At 37.6% G+C, this 19521-nt stretch overlaps 1 protein-coding gene across 6 annotated transcripts in view; it reads right to left on the bottom strand.

Annotated features, from left to right (window-relative positions):
* The window catches only part of LOC147029431 (RNA-binding motif, single-stranded-interacting protein 3-like), a 371659-nt gene that overhangs the window by 318205 nt on the left and 33933 nt on the right, over positions 1 to 19521 (bottom strand). For all 6 annotated transcript variants that reach the window (XM_085872471.1, XM_085872473.1, XM_085872474.1 and 3 more), the window contains exon 2: positions 6406 to 6560. In XM_085872471.1, coding sequence (XP_085728597.1) covers positions 6406 to 6560 — 155 coding nt within the window. The remainder of the gene's footprint in view (positions 1 to 6405; positions 6561 to 19521) is intronic.

Below are 19521 nucleotides of genomic sequence, written 5' to 3'. Positions count from 1 at the left end.
AAAAGTTCCACCATGAATGATGCAAGACCAAATTTTGAGTTTTTTTTGTTTGTTTTGACCCCCGTTTTGACCCCTGGGGCAGCAGCCGGGGTCAAATCCAAAAAATCGTTATGTATTCCATGTGTCCCCCAATGCTGATTGGATTTACAAAGTTTCATTTTAAAATGTGCCCATAATTGCATTTTTCTGCATTTGACCTTTTGACCCCGCTCCAGGGGCCAGTGCCAAAATGATACTGCTCTTGCACCTACCTTCTTGCCATGTGGTGATCATAACTACGAAGTTCAGTGTATTTCTGCACAACCATTTATGAGGAGATAGCGTGACGGCTGGAAAAATAGACAGATAGATAGACACAGACAGACAGTGCCGATTATAATATCCCTCCCGTTTCTTTCAAAAAAAAACATGAGGATAATTATAATAGTAACAAAAAAATAAAAAGGTGAAGCTTTTTGGCACAGGTTATATTTAGCTTGAATATAATTTTGACAACATTATGACCTTTCGGCTTTTCATTAGTTTTGGCTCATGGCTTTGTGTACAAATACACATCAAAGGGACACTTCGGAGGACCACAGTGAGCGCACTTATCCCATTTCAATTCTGCTCTACCTTTTAAGACAGCATCCCCGGTTAAGGCACTGTGCCGAGGCATGCTCCAGACGGAATTAGTCAATAACAAACATGAATTATTTAGCTATTCTTCCAAATTGACAGGTGTGCCTAATACAAATAGTAAAGCCTGCCGAACGTTCATTACAGTTCATTCTGAGACATTTTGTGTGGTTATATTTTATTCACCGATTTTACTCTCACGGTATGTGGCGCCTTGTTTCTGTAGTGCATTATGTTCAATCAGAAGAGACAGTGAGGCTGTAATTACAGCAACGAATACAAGAGGAAACCTTCACTGGTGCTTTTCTATATTTGAACCTGCATCTCAGAAGAGTAATTGCTTGAGTTATGCCAAGCAGCATCTCCAAACAAGAACAAAACTCGAGCATGTGGAAACATGCTCACCTGACCAATACACTTTGTTTACGAAGAAAGAAAGGAGTATATTAAAAACTCCACACGAATTAAAATCGACTTCCCAACACACTTGAACACTAACTTACAAATACTCCAAATGCTTAACTCCATAAAAAGGCAATAAAAACAAACAAAACTAGAACGGAACTCAGTAGAGCACGTACCTCCGCTCGGCTGAACAGTTTACGTTTTGTATCCCACTGACAGGTATCTGGACCTTAACCAAAACCTAATCGGCTTGTTATTGTCACCTAACCAAGTCATCCACCAAGTGTTGTCATAAACCGTCCACAACATTTTGAAATATCGTGAGATATATAGTTTTTGATTTCAACTCTCATTGGTGAAGAACCATTTGAAAAATTTAAAAGTTATCGTGTTTGGATCCGGAGTCGGGTCTTCACCAAAATCGAATCAATTAGTCCTTGTCACACTACCAACCTGTCCATCAAATTCCACCCATTCATAACTTTTTGAGACATCCTGCTCACAGACAGACAAACAAACAGACAAAGAGATAGGGGAGAAAGCATGACCTCCGTTCACCTACGGCGGCGGATGGATGCAATAACGTTGTAAAATAAAAATACGTTTTTTCACTTTAAGTTGAACCAATCAACACATCTTTCTGCACTAAACACCTCAAATATGTACATGAGCAAAATGGAAGGTTATGCAATGGAACCGAAGCACATAAACCACACGAAGAAAATCCAAGGTTCAGCTTATCTACTCTGATTACAAACATAACATGACCTAAAACACCACCTCACAAGAGAAAGCTAAATGCTTCCAAATGAGAATACACAAAGTGTGGGAAGAGAAATATTCTGTGCACATCTCCTGCTGTTCCCAATCCCTTCCTTAATACATCGGCAAAAATAGTGGCCTTCCCCTTCAATGACCTCTATTCATTCCTAGGTTTGCACTTAACCATTTCCCAGTGGTAGATGTCTAAATGAGAGCTTCCTTCGAGATGCCATTCCAACATCGTCCACATTGATTCATGACAGAAACAGATCTCTGAACAAACGAACGATGCTGAGAAGTAACACGCCGAGATGTACGACTTAAGTCAGTGGTCAAGAAATAATCTTAAAGCCTTTTTAGGGCATGAGAAACATAATTGTAGAAATGTTTCCATTTGATGGTGAACAAAATTACCCACAGCACCAGCTGACACAGCAATCCCATGTGACCTCGTATCCCCCTTGCGCATACTGTACAAGCTTCCGATGCAATTTCAGACGAACGCCCTGACATCGGTGCACCTGTTATGCGATTCATTTTCCCAGGAAATATGATGCCAAAGCAGCATCAAGTTTTGTGTGCATTGTATCCTGTGTCGAACATCGAAGACTTTAAATATGGTGGTCAACATCGATCTGTCAACAAAACAAAGGTTTTGATGAAATTTGTGATTACTTGAGATGAACATCCATTGTTCTTCATTCTGCTGCGAAAGCAACCACAGAGAAAGTGCAGCTCGTACAATTTTATCAAATTTCTTATCGAGTTTTTACATTTGTCATTTCATAGCTGCATGCTTGTCTACAAGCTTACAATGAAAGATATTTTTCCGGAAAATTAAATCCTCTTTCAAGGTAGGGTAGGAAAGATAGGATTGTGTTCTTCCATGTGAAGATACTAAACACACAGCAGTTTCCCCGAGGCCTTTCGGTCTGAAATGTTCTTATTACAAGCTGCTGTCTGGTATTCTGAGATGTTAAGGTGCCTGCTTGTCACAGTTTGTACAGTACTCTCAGAGAAATACGAGTTTCCAGTTCATTTTCATTGTCCATCCATGATTAAGTGCCAGCAACCTTTCTTGTTACATGTTGAAGATATTCTCACGTGTCACTTGATAAATGTGAGATAAAGGTAAACTTGATCAGAGTATGTGAATGAAATCATTGTTTTTGAACAGAATGCAAAGAAATATTAATGACCATTTCATATATATATATATATATATATATATATATATATATATATATATATATATATATATATATATATATATAATAAAATTCCATGACATTTCACATGAAAAAGACATTGGCATAAATGCTTTCCAATTCCTATGCAGTTTTCAAACGAGTGACAGGCCACCTGGCCATTGACTGAACAAGTCTTTTGATCTTCAGATAAACACCTATGTGTTCCAACATCATTGGCAACACAAACGCCATTTTTTAGAGCCTGCCTCGGAGTTTGAGTAGAAAGCGTGCCAGCCTTATGTGCACTGCTGACTCCCATCTTCCAGACCGGTCATACTTTCCAGGGGCCCTTTGCAGGGGTGTTCCTCCGATCCACTGCCACATGTCAGTGTGGCCTAAGGAAAATGAGCACCGTTACTCATGCTGCGTGAGGTGGGCGGATGGATCCCACAGACATGGCTGGGATGAATAGTTGCCATTAGAGGTGTTGGGCGAAATCAAGAAACAAGCAAATGCCTTGAAGCCATTACATCCGATTCAGCTGAGATTACAGCCTTGCTGGAAAGCAAGGTTTTCTTTCTGCAAGTCATTTATAATTGATCGGAAAATGACCGACTCAAACAAATCCTTTGCTTTAAGAACCAGTGCTGCAAGAAAAATCGTTTGAATGAAACCTTAAATGAATGTGACTATTGTGTGACACATATTGGTTAATCGGCCAATTCAGAGCCGAGCATTCCACTTCACTTTGTCATTCTTTACAATGTGCTTGAGCTCAACATGATACATCATCAGCAAGACTTGTTAAGCTAGTTCCCTGATTTGATTTAAGCATGATCATGCATGCCAAATGTCCATTATAATAATTCAATAAGTGTTGATAAAGTTACTGGCCAAAAAACAAACAAAAAAAACCCCCTGAGTTTGGGTTCAACTTTCAATACTGTAATATCTCAGCAATAACCCTCTCTGGATTTGAAAACAATCTGATCATATCCTGGCTCGACACAGCAGCAAAGCTCCATATATGGGCATCCAATGGGATTGGGATTGACTGTTTCTTTCCAAGACACTTGGGCTTTAGTCATTTGTATGAGGGTCAGTCAATAAGTAACCTTAAAATGGCGATATAAATTTGAGAATGTAATGTGTGTAGTTGTAGACGACAAATATTATATCTTTGGGTAAGAGTCATGTTTTGCCTGTTTTAGATCTGCCAACTTTGAAAGTATGATGTCAGTGGAGCAGTTCCAAGATGGCGGCTCCCTTAGAAGCATGCACCAGGGAGGAGCAATGTTCTGTCATCCGTTTCTTGGGAAGTGAGGGTGTTGTGAATCCCAGTGAAATCCATCGCAGAATGAAAATGCAATATGGCGACACATGTTTATCGCTGCAGCAAGTGTACGACTGGGACAGGAGGTTTAAAAGTGGAGTTCTTTCAGTTTGGGTGTGAGTTGTCTGGGCACCCACCTTGCAGACACTTTGTGGAACCACAGCACATAGTGAATGACATGGTGTGCTGAACCCTGGCTAATGTTCAATTCGGAGACCACTTCATCCAGTGTAATGCGACAGTTTTCCCTTAGCATGCGCTCAACTACTGCAACCATTTCTGGTGTGTTGGCTGTGTGAGGCCGGCCCGAGCGAGGAGCGTCTGCCACATTAGAAACTCCACTTTTAAACTTACTTTATCAGTCGTATACCTGCTGCAGCGATAAACATGCGTCACCATATTGCATTTTCATTCTGCGATGGATTTCACTGGGATTCACACCCTCACTTCCTAAGAAACGGATGACAGAACATTCCTCCTCCCTGGTGCATGCTTCGAAGGGAGCTGCCATCTTGGAACTGCTCCAATGATGTCATACGCTCAATGTTGCCAGATCTAAAACAGGCAAAACATGACTCTTACCCAAAGATATAACATATGTCGTCGATAACTACACACATTACATTCTCGAATTTATTTCGCCATTTTAAGGGGGTCCTATTGACTGCCCCTCGTACATGAATCAAGTGCAAATTACGAAAAAAAAAAAAAAAAACACTTCTGCTTTGTGCATGTTCCTTCCAAGCACCAAAATGACAAACATCAAGTGCTTCCAAGTGGAACAAATTGGCAATGAAAGACTTCCTTTTCATTTTGGTGAAATAAAAAGTTTCTGATCAAATTGAAAACTTTTTGAAGTTTGCTTTGAAGGATAGAGCAAGATATCTTGTCGTTTTACTGCCAAACAGATAAGATTCAAACTCTTATCTATTTATTTTTTCCCAGCAATTGTTGATATCCATCCTCCTGGAAATGGCATCTGGATAAAAAGAACGATGCCTTGTCATTGTGACCAAGATAAATTGAAGGAGACTTGAAGCAAACCTCCTCAATGTAGCATTTCATATTAGCTCTTTAAAATCCAATCCTTGTCTTCAACCTGTGACACCTGGAAATGCTTCTAGACTGAGAACTTTAAATACATTTGAATCCATGAGGAATACTGAGTGTGGAAAGCAGGTGAATTCATGGCCAGGGGTTCTTAATTCCTTTGAGGATATTCCTGTTGACCTTTCACGAGCAATTTCTGAATGTCAAATGTAGCCAAAGAGAAGACATGACCAAGGCTTCATGGTAAGACTCTTAAACTTAGAGATCGAACAAGGCAGAGTGACATTTTTGGAATTTTTTGATATCAACTTAAACTCAAATAGATAAATAGCATTTTCTACATTGCAACTATTGTGAAATGCATAAGCTGTAATGAAACTACAAGACAACACCCAGCAAGCAGATTTAACTCAATGGAAATGTTTAGGTTCGGTGATGAAAATGTTGGTGATATCGGGGAAGCAGGTTCGGGGGAAGGGTGAGACAATGAATTATGAAATATTCGTTTCATCCAAAGCAAGACATTCAAAACAATGCATATCGAAAGGGAAGTACGTCATGACCCCAATAAAACAGCAGAATACCTTCAACCATCGTGCTACAATGAGATTCGATAAATCACATAATCACTCCAACATTCGGTTTGCAATTAGGAAGGAGAAAATTAATTTGGTTGTAAAAGGAGCAGAGGGAAGAAGGGGGATTGGGGTAAACAACAATAACAACAGCAACAAAAACAATATGACACACAGTTGGTAGACATAGAAAAGTTAAAGAAGTAAGCATTATAATCTCAGGAGAGTTGAGATGTCAAGGCAATGTAATAAGCTGTAAATGGCAAAGGGCACTCTTCCAAAAAGATTGCAAGTAATCACAATAAGTGAGTTCCACTGCATTAATAAAGGTTAAAAATATAAAATAACATTAAAAATGAGTTTAGCATTGTGGTACGTCCCAACCTAATAAGGAACATTTAGAAAAGTGAAAAAGTGCTCAAGAGGAAAATGCTGATGTGGAAACACAAACAAAATACAACTATTAACTCACGGCTGGCAAAGCTTCACCAAGTCCTGGTCTGTTGTGCCTGGAAGGAGACCACGAATGTAGAGATTTGTCTTACTCAGCTGATCTCCGCTGAGACTGCTGGACGTGCTGGCTGCACCTGGACTGGACACCATTTGGCCAACAGGTTGGAAGTAAGGCTACGGTGCATTAAAGGGGCGAGAAATGTGGCCCAAATTAGCATCATCATCGCCCAATCAGGCTTGAGTGGCCAGCCATTTTGCTGCATTGCCCACCAACATTTCTCGCAATGTCATGCGAGATCTTCCTGAAAGAGTTGTTTCGAAACAAACATGCTATGCAACTGTATATATATATATATATATATATATATATATATATATATATATATATATATATATATATATATATATATTATATATAAATAATATAGATATATATATATATATATATATATTATATAATATATATATATATATATAATATATAATATATATATATATATATGAAACATATAATATATAATATATATATGAAATATATATATATATATATATATATATATATGAAATATATATATATATATATATATATATATATATATATATATATATATATATATATATATATATATATATATATATATATATATATATATATATATATATATATATATATATATATATATATATATATATATATATATATGAAATGTATATATATATATATATATATATATATCTATTTCATATATATATATATATATATATATATATATATATATATATATATATATATATATATATATATATATCTATTTCATATATATATATATATATATATATATATATATATATATATATATATATATATATATATATATATATATATATATATATATATATATATGAAATAGATATATATATATATATATATATATATATATATATATATATATATATATATATATATATATATATATGAAATAGATATATATATATATATATATATATATATATATATATATATATATATATATATATATATATATATATATATATATATATATATATATATATATATATATATATATATATATATATATATATATATATATATATATATATATATATATATATATATATATATATATATATATATATATATATATATATATATATATATATATATATATATATATATATATATATATATATATATATATATATATATATATATATATATATATATATATATATATATATATATATATATATATATATATATATATATATATATATATATATATATATATATATATATATATATATATATATATATATATATATATATATATATATATATATATATATATATATATATATATATATATATATATGTATATATATATATATATATATATATATATATATATATATATATATATATATATATATATATATATATATATATATATATATATATATATATATATATATATATATATATATATATATATATATATATACACATGCCTGGTGTTGGCACTGTGGTTAGGGCAGTTGCTTGGGATCCAAAAGCTCCTGAGTTCAAGCCCTGTTGGCCGTTTGAAATAATACACCAGGAGGTTGACTCAGCCTGTCATCCTTCCGAGGTCGGCGAAGTGAGTGCTCGTGTACTGGGCCGGTGTATAGCCCGGTTAGAATAGGTGTACCATTTCCCTGTGTCGTAAGAGGCGACCAGGGTTGCGTCAGGAAGGGCATCAGGCGTAAAACCTATGCCAAATCATTATGCGGTTCATAACGGATGATCCACTGTGGAGACCCCTAACGGGAGCAGCTGAAAGAAGAAGATTTGCAGAAAATGACAACTGGTCAAAATAACAACAATGATTCAGTGTTTTCAGACCTGAAAATAATCCAAAGAAAACAAGTTCATGTTCATTTTTACACAACACAATACTAGTGTTTTAACTTAGGAAGAGTTCAGAAATCAATATTTTGTGGAATAACCCTGACTTTCAATCACAGCTTTCATGCGTCTTGGCATGCTCTCCACCAGTCTTTCACATTGCTGTTGGGTGACTTTATGCCACTCCCAGCGCAAAAATTCAAGCATCTCAGCTTTGTTTGATTGCTTGTGACCATCCATCTTCCTCTTGATCACATTCCAGAGGTTTTCAATGGGGTTCAGGTCTGGAGATTGGGCTGGCCATGACAGGGTCTTGATCTGATGGTCCTCCGTCCTCACCTTGATTGACCTGGCTGTGTGGCATGGAGCATTGTCCTGCTGGAAAAACCAATCCTCAGAGTTGGGGAACATTGTCAGAGCAGAAGGAAGCAAGTGTTCTTCCAGGACAACCTTGTACGTGGCTTGATTCATGAGTCCTTCACAAAGACAAATCTGCCCAATTCCAGCCTTGCTGAAGCACCCCCAGATCATCACCGATACTCCACCAAATTTCACAGTGGTTGCGACACACTGTGGCTTGTAGGCCTTTCCAGGTCTCCGTCAAACCATTAGATGATCAAGTGTTGGGCAAAGCTGAAAATTGGACTAATCAGAGAAGATGACCTCACTCCAGTCCTCTCCGGTCCAATCCTTATGGTCTTTTGCAAACCTCAGCCTGGCTCTTCTTTGCTTTTCATTGATGAAGGGCATTTTTCTAGCTTTGCACAACTTCAGCCCTGCCCCTAGGAGCTTGTTTCGAACCGTCCTCGCCGTGCACTTCACCCCAGCTGCCGTTTGCCATTCTTTTTTGTACGTCACTTGATGTCATCCTACGGTTGTTGAGTGACAATCAAATGAGTTGGCGGTCATCCCGGTCAGTGGAAAGTTGTTTTCGCTCTCTGCCAGTCTGTAGCTTTGTTGTCCCCAATGTCTGCTGCTTGACCTTGTTCTTATGAACCGCCGTCTTTGAAATTTTAAGGATGGAAGCAACGTGACGCTCACTGTATCCCTCTGCCAGTAAAGTCAGAATTAAACCCTTCTTTTCCTCACTCAAAACTTTTCTTTTCAACTCTTTTGGCATGGTTAATAGTTATTTTTTATTCCAATTACTTTTGAGGTACAACTAGCACTGTTTTTGCCATCCAGCTGGTCCTATTGCAAGAGGATAGTGATGACCACAGCAGTGGTTTTTATACTTTTCCTTGTCAAATAAGATTCGGTTCAGGTGATCACCTAAACAGTACCTCACGAAGTAGAATGAGGTGTGCCTGTGTCAGAATTCAACAGACACTGGAATGGAATGGCTGCCATACATGTAGAGATGCTGATTTCAACTTTTTTTGGAGTGGTTTCTTATTTTTTTCCAGAGCTGTATATATATATATATATATATATATATATATATATATATATATATATATATATATATATATATATATATATATATATATATATATATATATATATATATATATATATATATATGCACCTGGTGTTGGCTTCATGGTTCAGGTGGTGGTCTTGAGATCCTCATGTCCTGAGTTCAAATCCTGCTCAGCTGTTGAATTAATATCAGGTGGGGTTAACTCGGCCTGTCATCCTTCCGAGGTCGGCAAAATGAGTGCCAGCTTGCTGGTATCCTGTGTCGGAGTGGTGACCCGTCCAGGATTGTGCCCAATAGCCAAGGATATTGCTTCGGCAGCACTGACGCTCTGCACAGAGTATGGTCCCAATGGATGGATGGATATTATATATATATATATATATATATATGTATATATATATATATATATATATATATATATATATATATATATATATATATATATACACACAGTAAGTCCTCGCTTTTCGCAAGGGTTGCGTTCCTGGAAAACCTTATGATAAGCGAAACTGTGTTAAACAAAACATATTTTCCCATAGAAAGCAATGTGTTAAAGGGGGGATGTGTTTTTGGCTCGGAATTTTTTGGACATAAACACAAATAAACAAAACACACTCCTCGAGTCGTGGCGACTTACCCCGAGGCTGGAGGAACGGAGTTGATTGCGGTGGACAAGTCACACTTGCGGAGTGGCAGAATCGTCCCCCTCTTCACTTGACACTGTGCTGTCACTTTCTTCACCAGCAGGAACGGTCTCTTGGCAGCTGGTTGAAGGAGCATCCTGGATGGTGGATGGAGTTGGTGCTGCATCTTTTGGCTTGAAAAATGCATGTAGAGTGGGCTGGATGGCTTTCTTTTTCTTTGCTGCATAACGTTCCTTGTAGCAACAAAGGGCATCATAAACAACACAGCTAAAATCAGTGCTCCTTTCAAGATTTGGATCTTGCTCGATAACAAATTCTATGGCACTTTCAAACGAGCTGAGGATTTGGCTGAGGTTTTTCATGGTGAGATGCTCGGATGAAGGTGTCACAGCATCTTCTTCTTCCTCAAGAGCCCACTGCTGTTCCAACTCCATAAGATCTTCATTGCTTAAGGGTTCTGTATGAGACTCCAGTAAGTCATCCACGTCCTCTTCGTCAACCTCTTCAAACCAACCTCCTGTGCCAGGTCTACAATTTGACTTGTAATCAACGGAACATCAGCAAACCCCGTGAAATTGTGGACACACTCAGGCCACACTTTCTTCCACACAGCGTTCATTGTGGAGGCACTCGCCTCCGCCCATGAATCCTCAATGTTTTCCAAAGCCATTTTTATGTTGTATGTTCGCCAAAACTCCTTGATTGATAGCTTGTCCTCATCAGTTTTTTTGATAAGCTGCAACATGGTATGCTTAACATAATGGGCTTTAAAAGCAGCAATAACTCCCTGATCCATAGGCTGTAAAGGTGAGGTAGTATTTGGTGGTAAAAATACTACCTGCACGTTTTCACACCAGTCTTCCATTTGCTGAGGATGGGCAGGAGCATTGTCTACAAGCAGCAAAGATTTGTTGTCAATGTTGTTCTCCTTGGAGATACTTCTCAACATGATTGGAGAAGTAATTGATCACGTAATCGTGGGCCAATGCCCTCACAAACTACACGCTTTTTCTTGTATCACAGCAAGAGATAAAGGCATGCAACGTTTAGTTTGATCTTCTATCCACACACATAATAAACGCTCCATGTTGTGCATGGCACCATCTGTCATTCTCGTTAGTGTCGTTGCACTCGAACTGGTCGCAATCTGTGATATTTTCTTTATCTTTGCCGAACTTAGAACGATCGAATGTACAGTCGATGTAGCGATTGCTGCGCGCGGCCGATTTCCGTTGTCCCTTCACCTCGTTCATGTCTTTTAATTATATCCAATTTCACCTTCAATGTGACAGCCTTTCGTTGTCGCTTGAAACGAGGTGTGCTCGGCTAAAGACTTGCGGGTCGCTTGGGATTCATACTGGAAGGTATGCAGGCGAGCGTGAAGAGAATACGTACAGTACAGCATACAGTACATGCGCAGTAAAGTGAAAGTGTGTTTATGCGCATCCTGTGTGATTGTTGTTTTTTGCAGGCAGTTTGAAACTTTTTTTTGCGTTTTTCCTTGCAATGACATTACGATAGGCATAAAATGTTTGCGATAATTGAAAAATTGGTCATTAAAACTAAATTACGAAAAATCGAAATTACGATATGCGAACTTCCGGTTAGCGAGGACTTACTGTATATATATATATATATATATATATATATATATATATATATATATATATATATATATATATATATATATATATGTATTGTTACGGATTTCAGAATCCGATCCAAATGAATGGAGACAAACATCCAGGTCCTCAGATAGTTATTTCTCTAAATGCATGTCCAGGATAGACCTATCCCCATGTCTGGTGGGATTCTAAGTGTGATGCGTTGAGAAGGGTAAAGAATAGATTCCCTCTCTTATAGAAAGCTCCTTTTTCTCTTTACGGCAGACACATTCATGCACGTGATATAGTATTAGCCCAACGAAGGCTCGACACCCGCCTCTTTACATTGACGTTGACACTTGTTTCTTTCACCGACGCTGAGACCCGCCTTTTTCCATCAACGTTTGACATCCCGTTCAGCAGCTCTATAGACGCTGACTCTTTTTCATATTGGGTGAAACATTGAAGTGATCATTGTTGTTGACATTTTATGAGCGCTCCACGTTTTCGCTCGGTAATTCTGACAAATGGCTGCTTTTTGACGTTCGTCGAGCACCACATACATGGCACTGTAAGCCACGAATAATCATGGGACACGCGGGTTATGACGGCAACCATTCGCAAATGGGGTGGGGTGGATTTGGCTGGAGTCTGTGCCCGCTCAGACGGGCTACCTATAAAAAGAGGACGAGAGGTCCATTCTAGGCGGGTCAGTCAATGAGTCAGTTTGTGAGTCATTTGGCGTCAGTGAGTCAGTGTCAGTCAGACAGCTTTATCAGTCAGTGAGTTGGTGACAGCTTCAGCACCTTACAGTGCCTCAGTTCCTCACATTTCCTCACAGCACCTCAGCATCTCACAGCTTCTAACAGCTGTCCGTCAGTTGTGGCTCCTGGTGGCTCCTGGCGGTGGGTGACTATCGGACCGATAATGCTCCTTCTGCTCGAGACCTGCTCTTGGCGTACCTGATTCTTGGCGTACCTGGTTGCTGGGTGCTGGCAAAGGACAAGGCACGCTCACACATTTCAGGATGTTTTTATTTGATGTACGACTTCTATTTGGGTGAGTGAGTGAGACGATTTCTCTTCCCCCCCCCACCCTCAATGATCTGCTGGGAACCCTTGTCTGTGTTTAATTGTAAAGTAAGGCATAGAGATAAGCATCTGCTCGTTGTCTCTTTTTCTATCAGTGCCTGATTAATTATTTAATTGCTTGCAATCATTTTGATTGATTTGGGCTGATTAGTTCTATGTTTGCTTGCGATTAATTTGATTGATTTGAATTTACTAATTTTTACCACACGGATATAAAAAGTTATTTTTATTTATTTATTTTCTTTGCAATGTCAAATTGCTTTGTTGACGTTCCAACCTGTCCGTGTTTGTCCTTTCCTTCGATTGATCCAGCATTGTCCGAACCTACATAGACTGGGAGGTAATTACCACACAAATTATCCAATAATAGGCGGCACGCACCAGCGGTTAAAACGCTCGGCCGCCCTAATTAAGATCTAATCAAGATTAGATTGGTGCTTTGCCGAGGGCGCGCTCCCCCCGTTCTGGAAACCATGTGACCTGCAGTGAAACGGCATAATTAGATGGTTAGCACTGGAACTTGTGATTAACTGAGTGGCGTTCATGGTTCTAAAGCAACCCACCATACCACAAAGTTAATTGTGAGCAGTGGCCCCAGGTCCGGCTCTTCCAAGGACAATCGGGGATTAAATCCCCTCATAATACACTCGGTACCCTTGGCCGTAACTATATATATATATATATATATATATATATATATATATATATATATATATATATATATATATATATATATATATATATATATATATATATATATATATATATATATATATATATATATATATATATATATATATATATATATATATTCAAATTTAATGATGAAGAATCACTTTAAAAATCCAAGTATCCGGATCCAGACCTCCACCTTCACCAAATTTTAATCAGTTCATCCTTGTCACACACCCAATCTCTCCACGAAAATTCGTCTGAATCTGTCTATAACTTTTTGAGATACCCTGCTCACAGATAGACAGACAGACAAACTGATGAACAGGGGTGAAAACATAACCTCCGTGCACCTTCGTTGACGAAGGTAATAAGCTAATGAAACAAAGGATGAAAAAGCAAAACCTGTTGAAATCTATTTTGTAATGATGTCAAACATATCTTACGATTAAAAAACATTTTCATGATTACTTTTACATCCAAACTGCAGTCAAACTACACCAGGAATGTGACGGAGAGATTTTCTGCCCAAGACCAAAAAAAGTTTCTAAATCTGTGTGACGCATCAGAATTTGACAAAAACACCAGTGCATTAAAATCAGTGAAAATCTTTCATTATACTTTCCTCCTCTTCTTTTTTTCTAATCTTTCCAGAAATGTTGTAGGTGTGATGTGCACTGTGGTTTCTTTTCAGGCCCGATTCACACACACACAACCATATCACAGGTAGACGTCCTTCGGCCAATTCAATGGGTATTTCAACGGAACTTGCATTTAAAATAGCAAAATATGTTATAATACCGGCAGCCTAGCTTGCTCCAAGGACTCAGCATTAATGTGAACCCTGTTTTAAGAAACACGCCCACCCCTTCCCCCTCTGGTCTTTGTACCGACATTATAGCAGAGCCAATGGTCTGCTCTCTCACAGGCTGTGGTTCCCCACAAGTCTTCCGCCAAGGCTTAGGAAGAAATGAATGCTCTTCTGTGGGATCCTGCGTTACACTCTGTGTTCTCCCTCGACCGCTACCCTGCAGGTAGAGGGAGAACAATGTTGTGGCTGTTTGCCTCCAGTCCAGGCACTAGTTAGACTGCCAGCAATTTCCTGCACAGGTCAAAAGCCGATAAGTGGGGGTAGAGTGGACTGTCAGAATCCATGGTACCAAAGCACACCATGGAAAACTGTTTTATAAATGTATCCGGCAAGTACATAGTACATTTCACGTGGAATGTTCACTTGTACATGAAACTGCCTCGAAAGAGCACAGCATGACACATTGAACAGTGAACCAATAATTTCAATTCATTCTCAAAAATGTAGAACGACATGTCAAAACGTGGCTAAATTAGTCATGTTTTCAAAAATGAAAAAGTTAACATCGTGTGATTATACTTTATGTTGTCACACAGCATCACTGAAAACTCAAAAAGATTTACTTTCAGGATACTTCAGTAACAGAGAAGCAGAAGCCAGAATTACATCATTCATTTAACACCTATCCTATGTAATCAATAAAATGCCTGAAAAATATATGCAAGGAACTAATAATAATAATAATAATAATAATAATAATAATAATAACAACAATAATAATGATGATAACTATTCCTTTCATGCTGTGAGGCACACAAGCCTGTCCAGGCAGTTTCATTTGGTTAAGGCGTACAGTCCTGGATAGGTCACCACTCCAATGCAGGATACTCAAATGACTTATTACCCCAATAAGCTGGTACTCATTTTGTCAACCCACCCGGTATTATTTAAACGACGAAACAGGAGCTTTCGCTCAGGACCCTAAGATATTAGGCCAGCCACCTGAACCATTAAGCTAACACCAGGCTTATATGTAATAATGATGATGATGATAATAATAATAATAATTCACTAGAATGGCACTTGGTAGTGTGCATACCTCCATCAGGATGAAAAGTTTAAGTTTTGTATCTCACCGATAGGCCGGATCTGCACCTGGACCTAAAGCAAAATCGAATCTGATTGTTCTTGACATCTAACTAAATCATCCACCAAGTTTTGTCACAATCCATCCACAACATTTTGAGATATCTTGCTATATATCGTTTTTGGCTGCAACTCTCAATGGTGAAGAATCACTTAAAAAAAAAAAAAAACTCTCGGATCCAGATCTTCACCAAAGTCAAATAACTTTTTTTCTTATCACACACTCAACCTGTCTTCCAAGTTTCGACTGAATCCGTCCACAACTCTTTGAGATATCGTGTTCACAGATAGACAAACAGACATGGGTGAAAACATAACGGCCCATGTTAAGTGGCTAAGGTAATAATAACCAGAGAGTTGGTGTCAAAGCCACCCAATGCTCACCTGTTTATACATTTATCGTTTTTAAAAGACTAGTCTAATGATATTTTTTATAAAGCATTGCAGTGAAGTCTGATCCAAATAATTTTAAAGCAATATATGTATTAAAAAATTGTAATCAGTAAAAAATAGTGTGGTAGATAAAAACATCAGAAAGGAAAAAACTTGCACCAAAAACCTTAACATTTTCACACTCACACCCGGGGTATAGCTATAGCTCTGTTCTTCGAACAGGCGAGCTGAAAAAATTTAACATAATTTGTTAATTTCAACTTCACAACACCAATAGTATACCCCAAAGGAACCTCCATGCCAAATATCAGCATCCTAGTACATATATTAAATGAATGGCAAGCTTCTAAAAAACTTGCACCAAAAACTTCAATGTTGATTGCTACAAACCAGAGAGTTGGTGTCAAAGCCACCCAATGCTCGCCTGTTTATATATTTATCGTTTTTAAAAGACTAGTCTATTAATGTTTTTTATAAAGCATTGCAGTGAAGTCTGATTAAAATAATTTTAAAGCAATATATGTATTTTTGTATATTGTAATCAGTAAAAAATAGTGTGGTAGATAAAAACATTAGAAAGGAAATAACTTGCACCAAAAACTTTAACCTTTTCACGCTCACGCTCACGCTCACGCCGGGGGTATCGCTATAGCTCTCTGTTCTTCGAACAGGCGAGCTAAAATGTTGAGTTCAAAACAGGTCAAAAATTTAAAGCATTTTAAATTATTTTTTAATTTCAACTTCACTACACCAATAATATACCCCAAAGGAACCTCCCTGCCAAATATCAGCATCCTAGTACACATATTAAATGAATGGCAAGCTTCTGAATAACTTGCACCAAAAACTTTAACATTTTCACGCTCATGCTGACGCTGACGCTTACGCCGGGGGTATCGCTATAGCTCTCTGTTCTTCGAACAGGCGAGCTAATAATGAACTCGAATGGCACTGGTTGGAGCACATACCTCCACCAGGCTGAACAGTTTACGTTTTGTATCCCACTGATAGGCTGGATCTGGATCTGGACCTGAACCAAAATCTAATCGGATTGTTCTGGTCACCTACCCAACTCATCCAGTAAGTTTCCTCCGAATCTGTCCATAACGTTTCGAGATATCCTGCTCGATATCATTTTTGGCTGAAACTATCAATAGTGGAGAATCACTTTTTAAAATTCTAGTATCCAGATCCGGATCTTCACCAACGATTAATCAATTCTTCCTTGCATGTCACCCATCCAACCGGTCCACCAAATTTCATCCGAATCTGTCCACAACTTTTTGAGATATCCTGTTCACATACAGACAGACAGACAGACAGACAGGGGTAAAAACATAACCTCCACCCACCTTTGGTGGCACAGCTAAAAAAAAAACTTAAAGACCCACACTGCAAACATTATGATAGCCCCATATTTATATACTAACTCGAGAATGAGAATAAACAATCCCAATGGAAACAATAAATTATTTGATTGATTCGAATGATGCAATAAAATAAGATTTCTTTCAATTCATATATTTTTGTTTTTATCACATCAAAATGTGCTTGCAGATTCCAGGTATGACTCCAATGGAATACAATATTCTCTCCATTGAGCTCCAATTGTGTTGTCCTCAAATAACAATCATCTCAATTGCATCGTGCTTTCAAAAAAGTCTCCATGTTGTTCGCAATATTGGACTCGGATTCAAGTCTGATTTCAACCTGCCGAATGCATCGTGACTGAGGTTGCAGCTGTACTGCTGATGCAGTACCCCTGCCCATTTGGCCAGGGGTTTGGAAGTTGGCCAGAGTGTTGGGGATAACTCGCCTGTTCTTCGCAAAAGCCACCGAAGGATAATTTTAACATCGACCAACTAATGCGAGCACACGAGACATCAAATCTAACATCCATATAAGGGATGGTGCAGACATTGATGTATCTATGACTCTGTATGTGAAAAAGCAGGATGACAGTTGATATCTGGGCTGAGATTCAAACCCAGAATACAACCAAGGCACACACTACCTGATCTGGCCTCATATATGTTATCAATCACTTGTTGAGCCAAATGCTTTGTCGGCAAATCAAATACCAATGAAGCATCAATAATGTACCAACAAAAATAGTGTGTGTGTATTTTAGCCAAGCTAACAATCATTCATGCAAATAAGTAAAGAAAGTATAGAATGTTTGTAAGGAAGTGAATATAAGTAATTAGGAAGTGAATATAAGTTATTGTCAACCTTCATACGAAAACTGTAAAGCCAAAAGTGTTATACGGATGATGAAAATTAACAGCTATGGTTAGGTACATAACTCATTGGCCGTTGATTTGAAGCAGAATAAGACAAGAAGAGCATCTCAGAGGAATACGAGTACTTCATATGCCAATTCGACAAGAATTTGTTAATTTTGGCGAGGTTTGGGTTATAGAGTTGGTCCAGCATCTATGGATTTGATGAACAACCATATGTCAAAGGATCTGTGACTTGGAAGACTTTTACCAACAGTTATGTCATCTCATATTTGCCTGTTGAGTGTCATCCAACGGCATTGTAGAGCTGGCTCTGTCATAGACTTATGGATTTAAAAGATGTCATGATGTCTTTTGTATGGCTGAGATCACTGTTTGCAAGAAAACATGATTGGCTTGCTTTACAATCGATGTTAAAAATAAGTGAAAATATTTTACCAAGCACTAACACTCACATAAGAAACAAACCATTATATAGAAACAAACCAACAATGCATCCTCAATATATAAAAATTAGGTCAAAGGAAAATATATATATATATATATATATATATATATATATATATATACATATATATATATATATATATACATATACATATGAAGACCACAAGGGGAAAACCAGAGATGTCAGGATAAGTCAATTTTGAAGAAACTGAAAAACAAAGTTTCAAGACTTTGGTAGACTGTTTAATAACTGTCATATAGATTTATTTTCCAGGAAAAGGAAGAGTGATCATTGGCCGATCAAATTAAGCATGTAGCATTTGCCAAGCTTCTGTGTTATTTAATTTAAGAGCAAAGAACGAATCAATGTTGCAAACTGACATCAATGGTTCTTCCCTTGTTTAATAATTGCCATGCAATTTTAACCCAGGATGTGTAGCAAATTCATGCTTGTTGGTGATTAGCATACATTACATGACTTTGGTGATCACAGATTATTTTTTTCAACATTAAACGGTCATTGTTTTTTTGTTTGATTGGTGTTCAACGCCATACTCAAGGGTATTTCACTTATATGACGACGGATTCTCCATTTCTTACTCTGTACTACTTAATATGATGGAAAACCGGGAGGAAACCAAAGATAAACCACCCCCGCAATAGCCGAAGTCACCTCATGTGACTCCCTCATATACCTAAGCAGGTTGATTGGGCGGTGGGTACATCGAATGAGGATGGGTACTCAGACATGCTAA

Source organism: Eptatretus burgeri, chromosome 3 (assembly GCF_056783735.1).
Source record: "Eptatretus burgeri isolate ZD-2024b chromosome 3, Ebu_testis_v1, whole genome shotgun sequence".
Taxonomy (NCBI): Eukaryota; Metazoa; Chordata; class Myxini; order Myxiniformes; family Myxinidae; genus Eptatretus; species Eptatretus burgeri.
The sequence above is the reverse complement of the archived record's forward strand: the minus strand, read 5'-3'. Positions and strand labels throughout refer to the sequence as shown.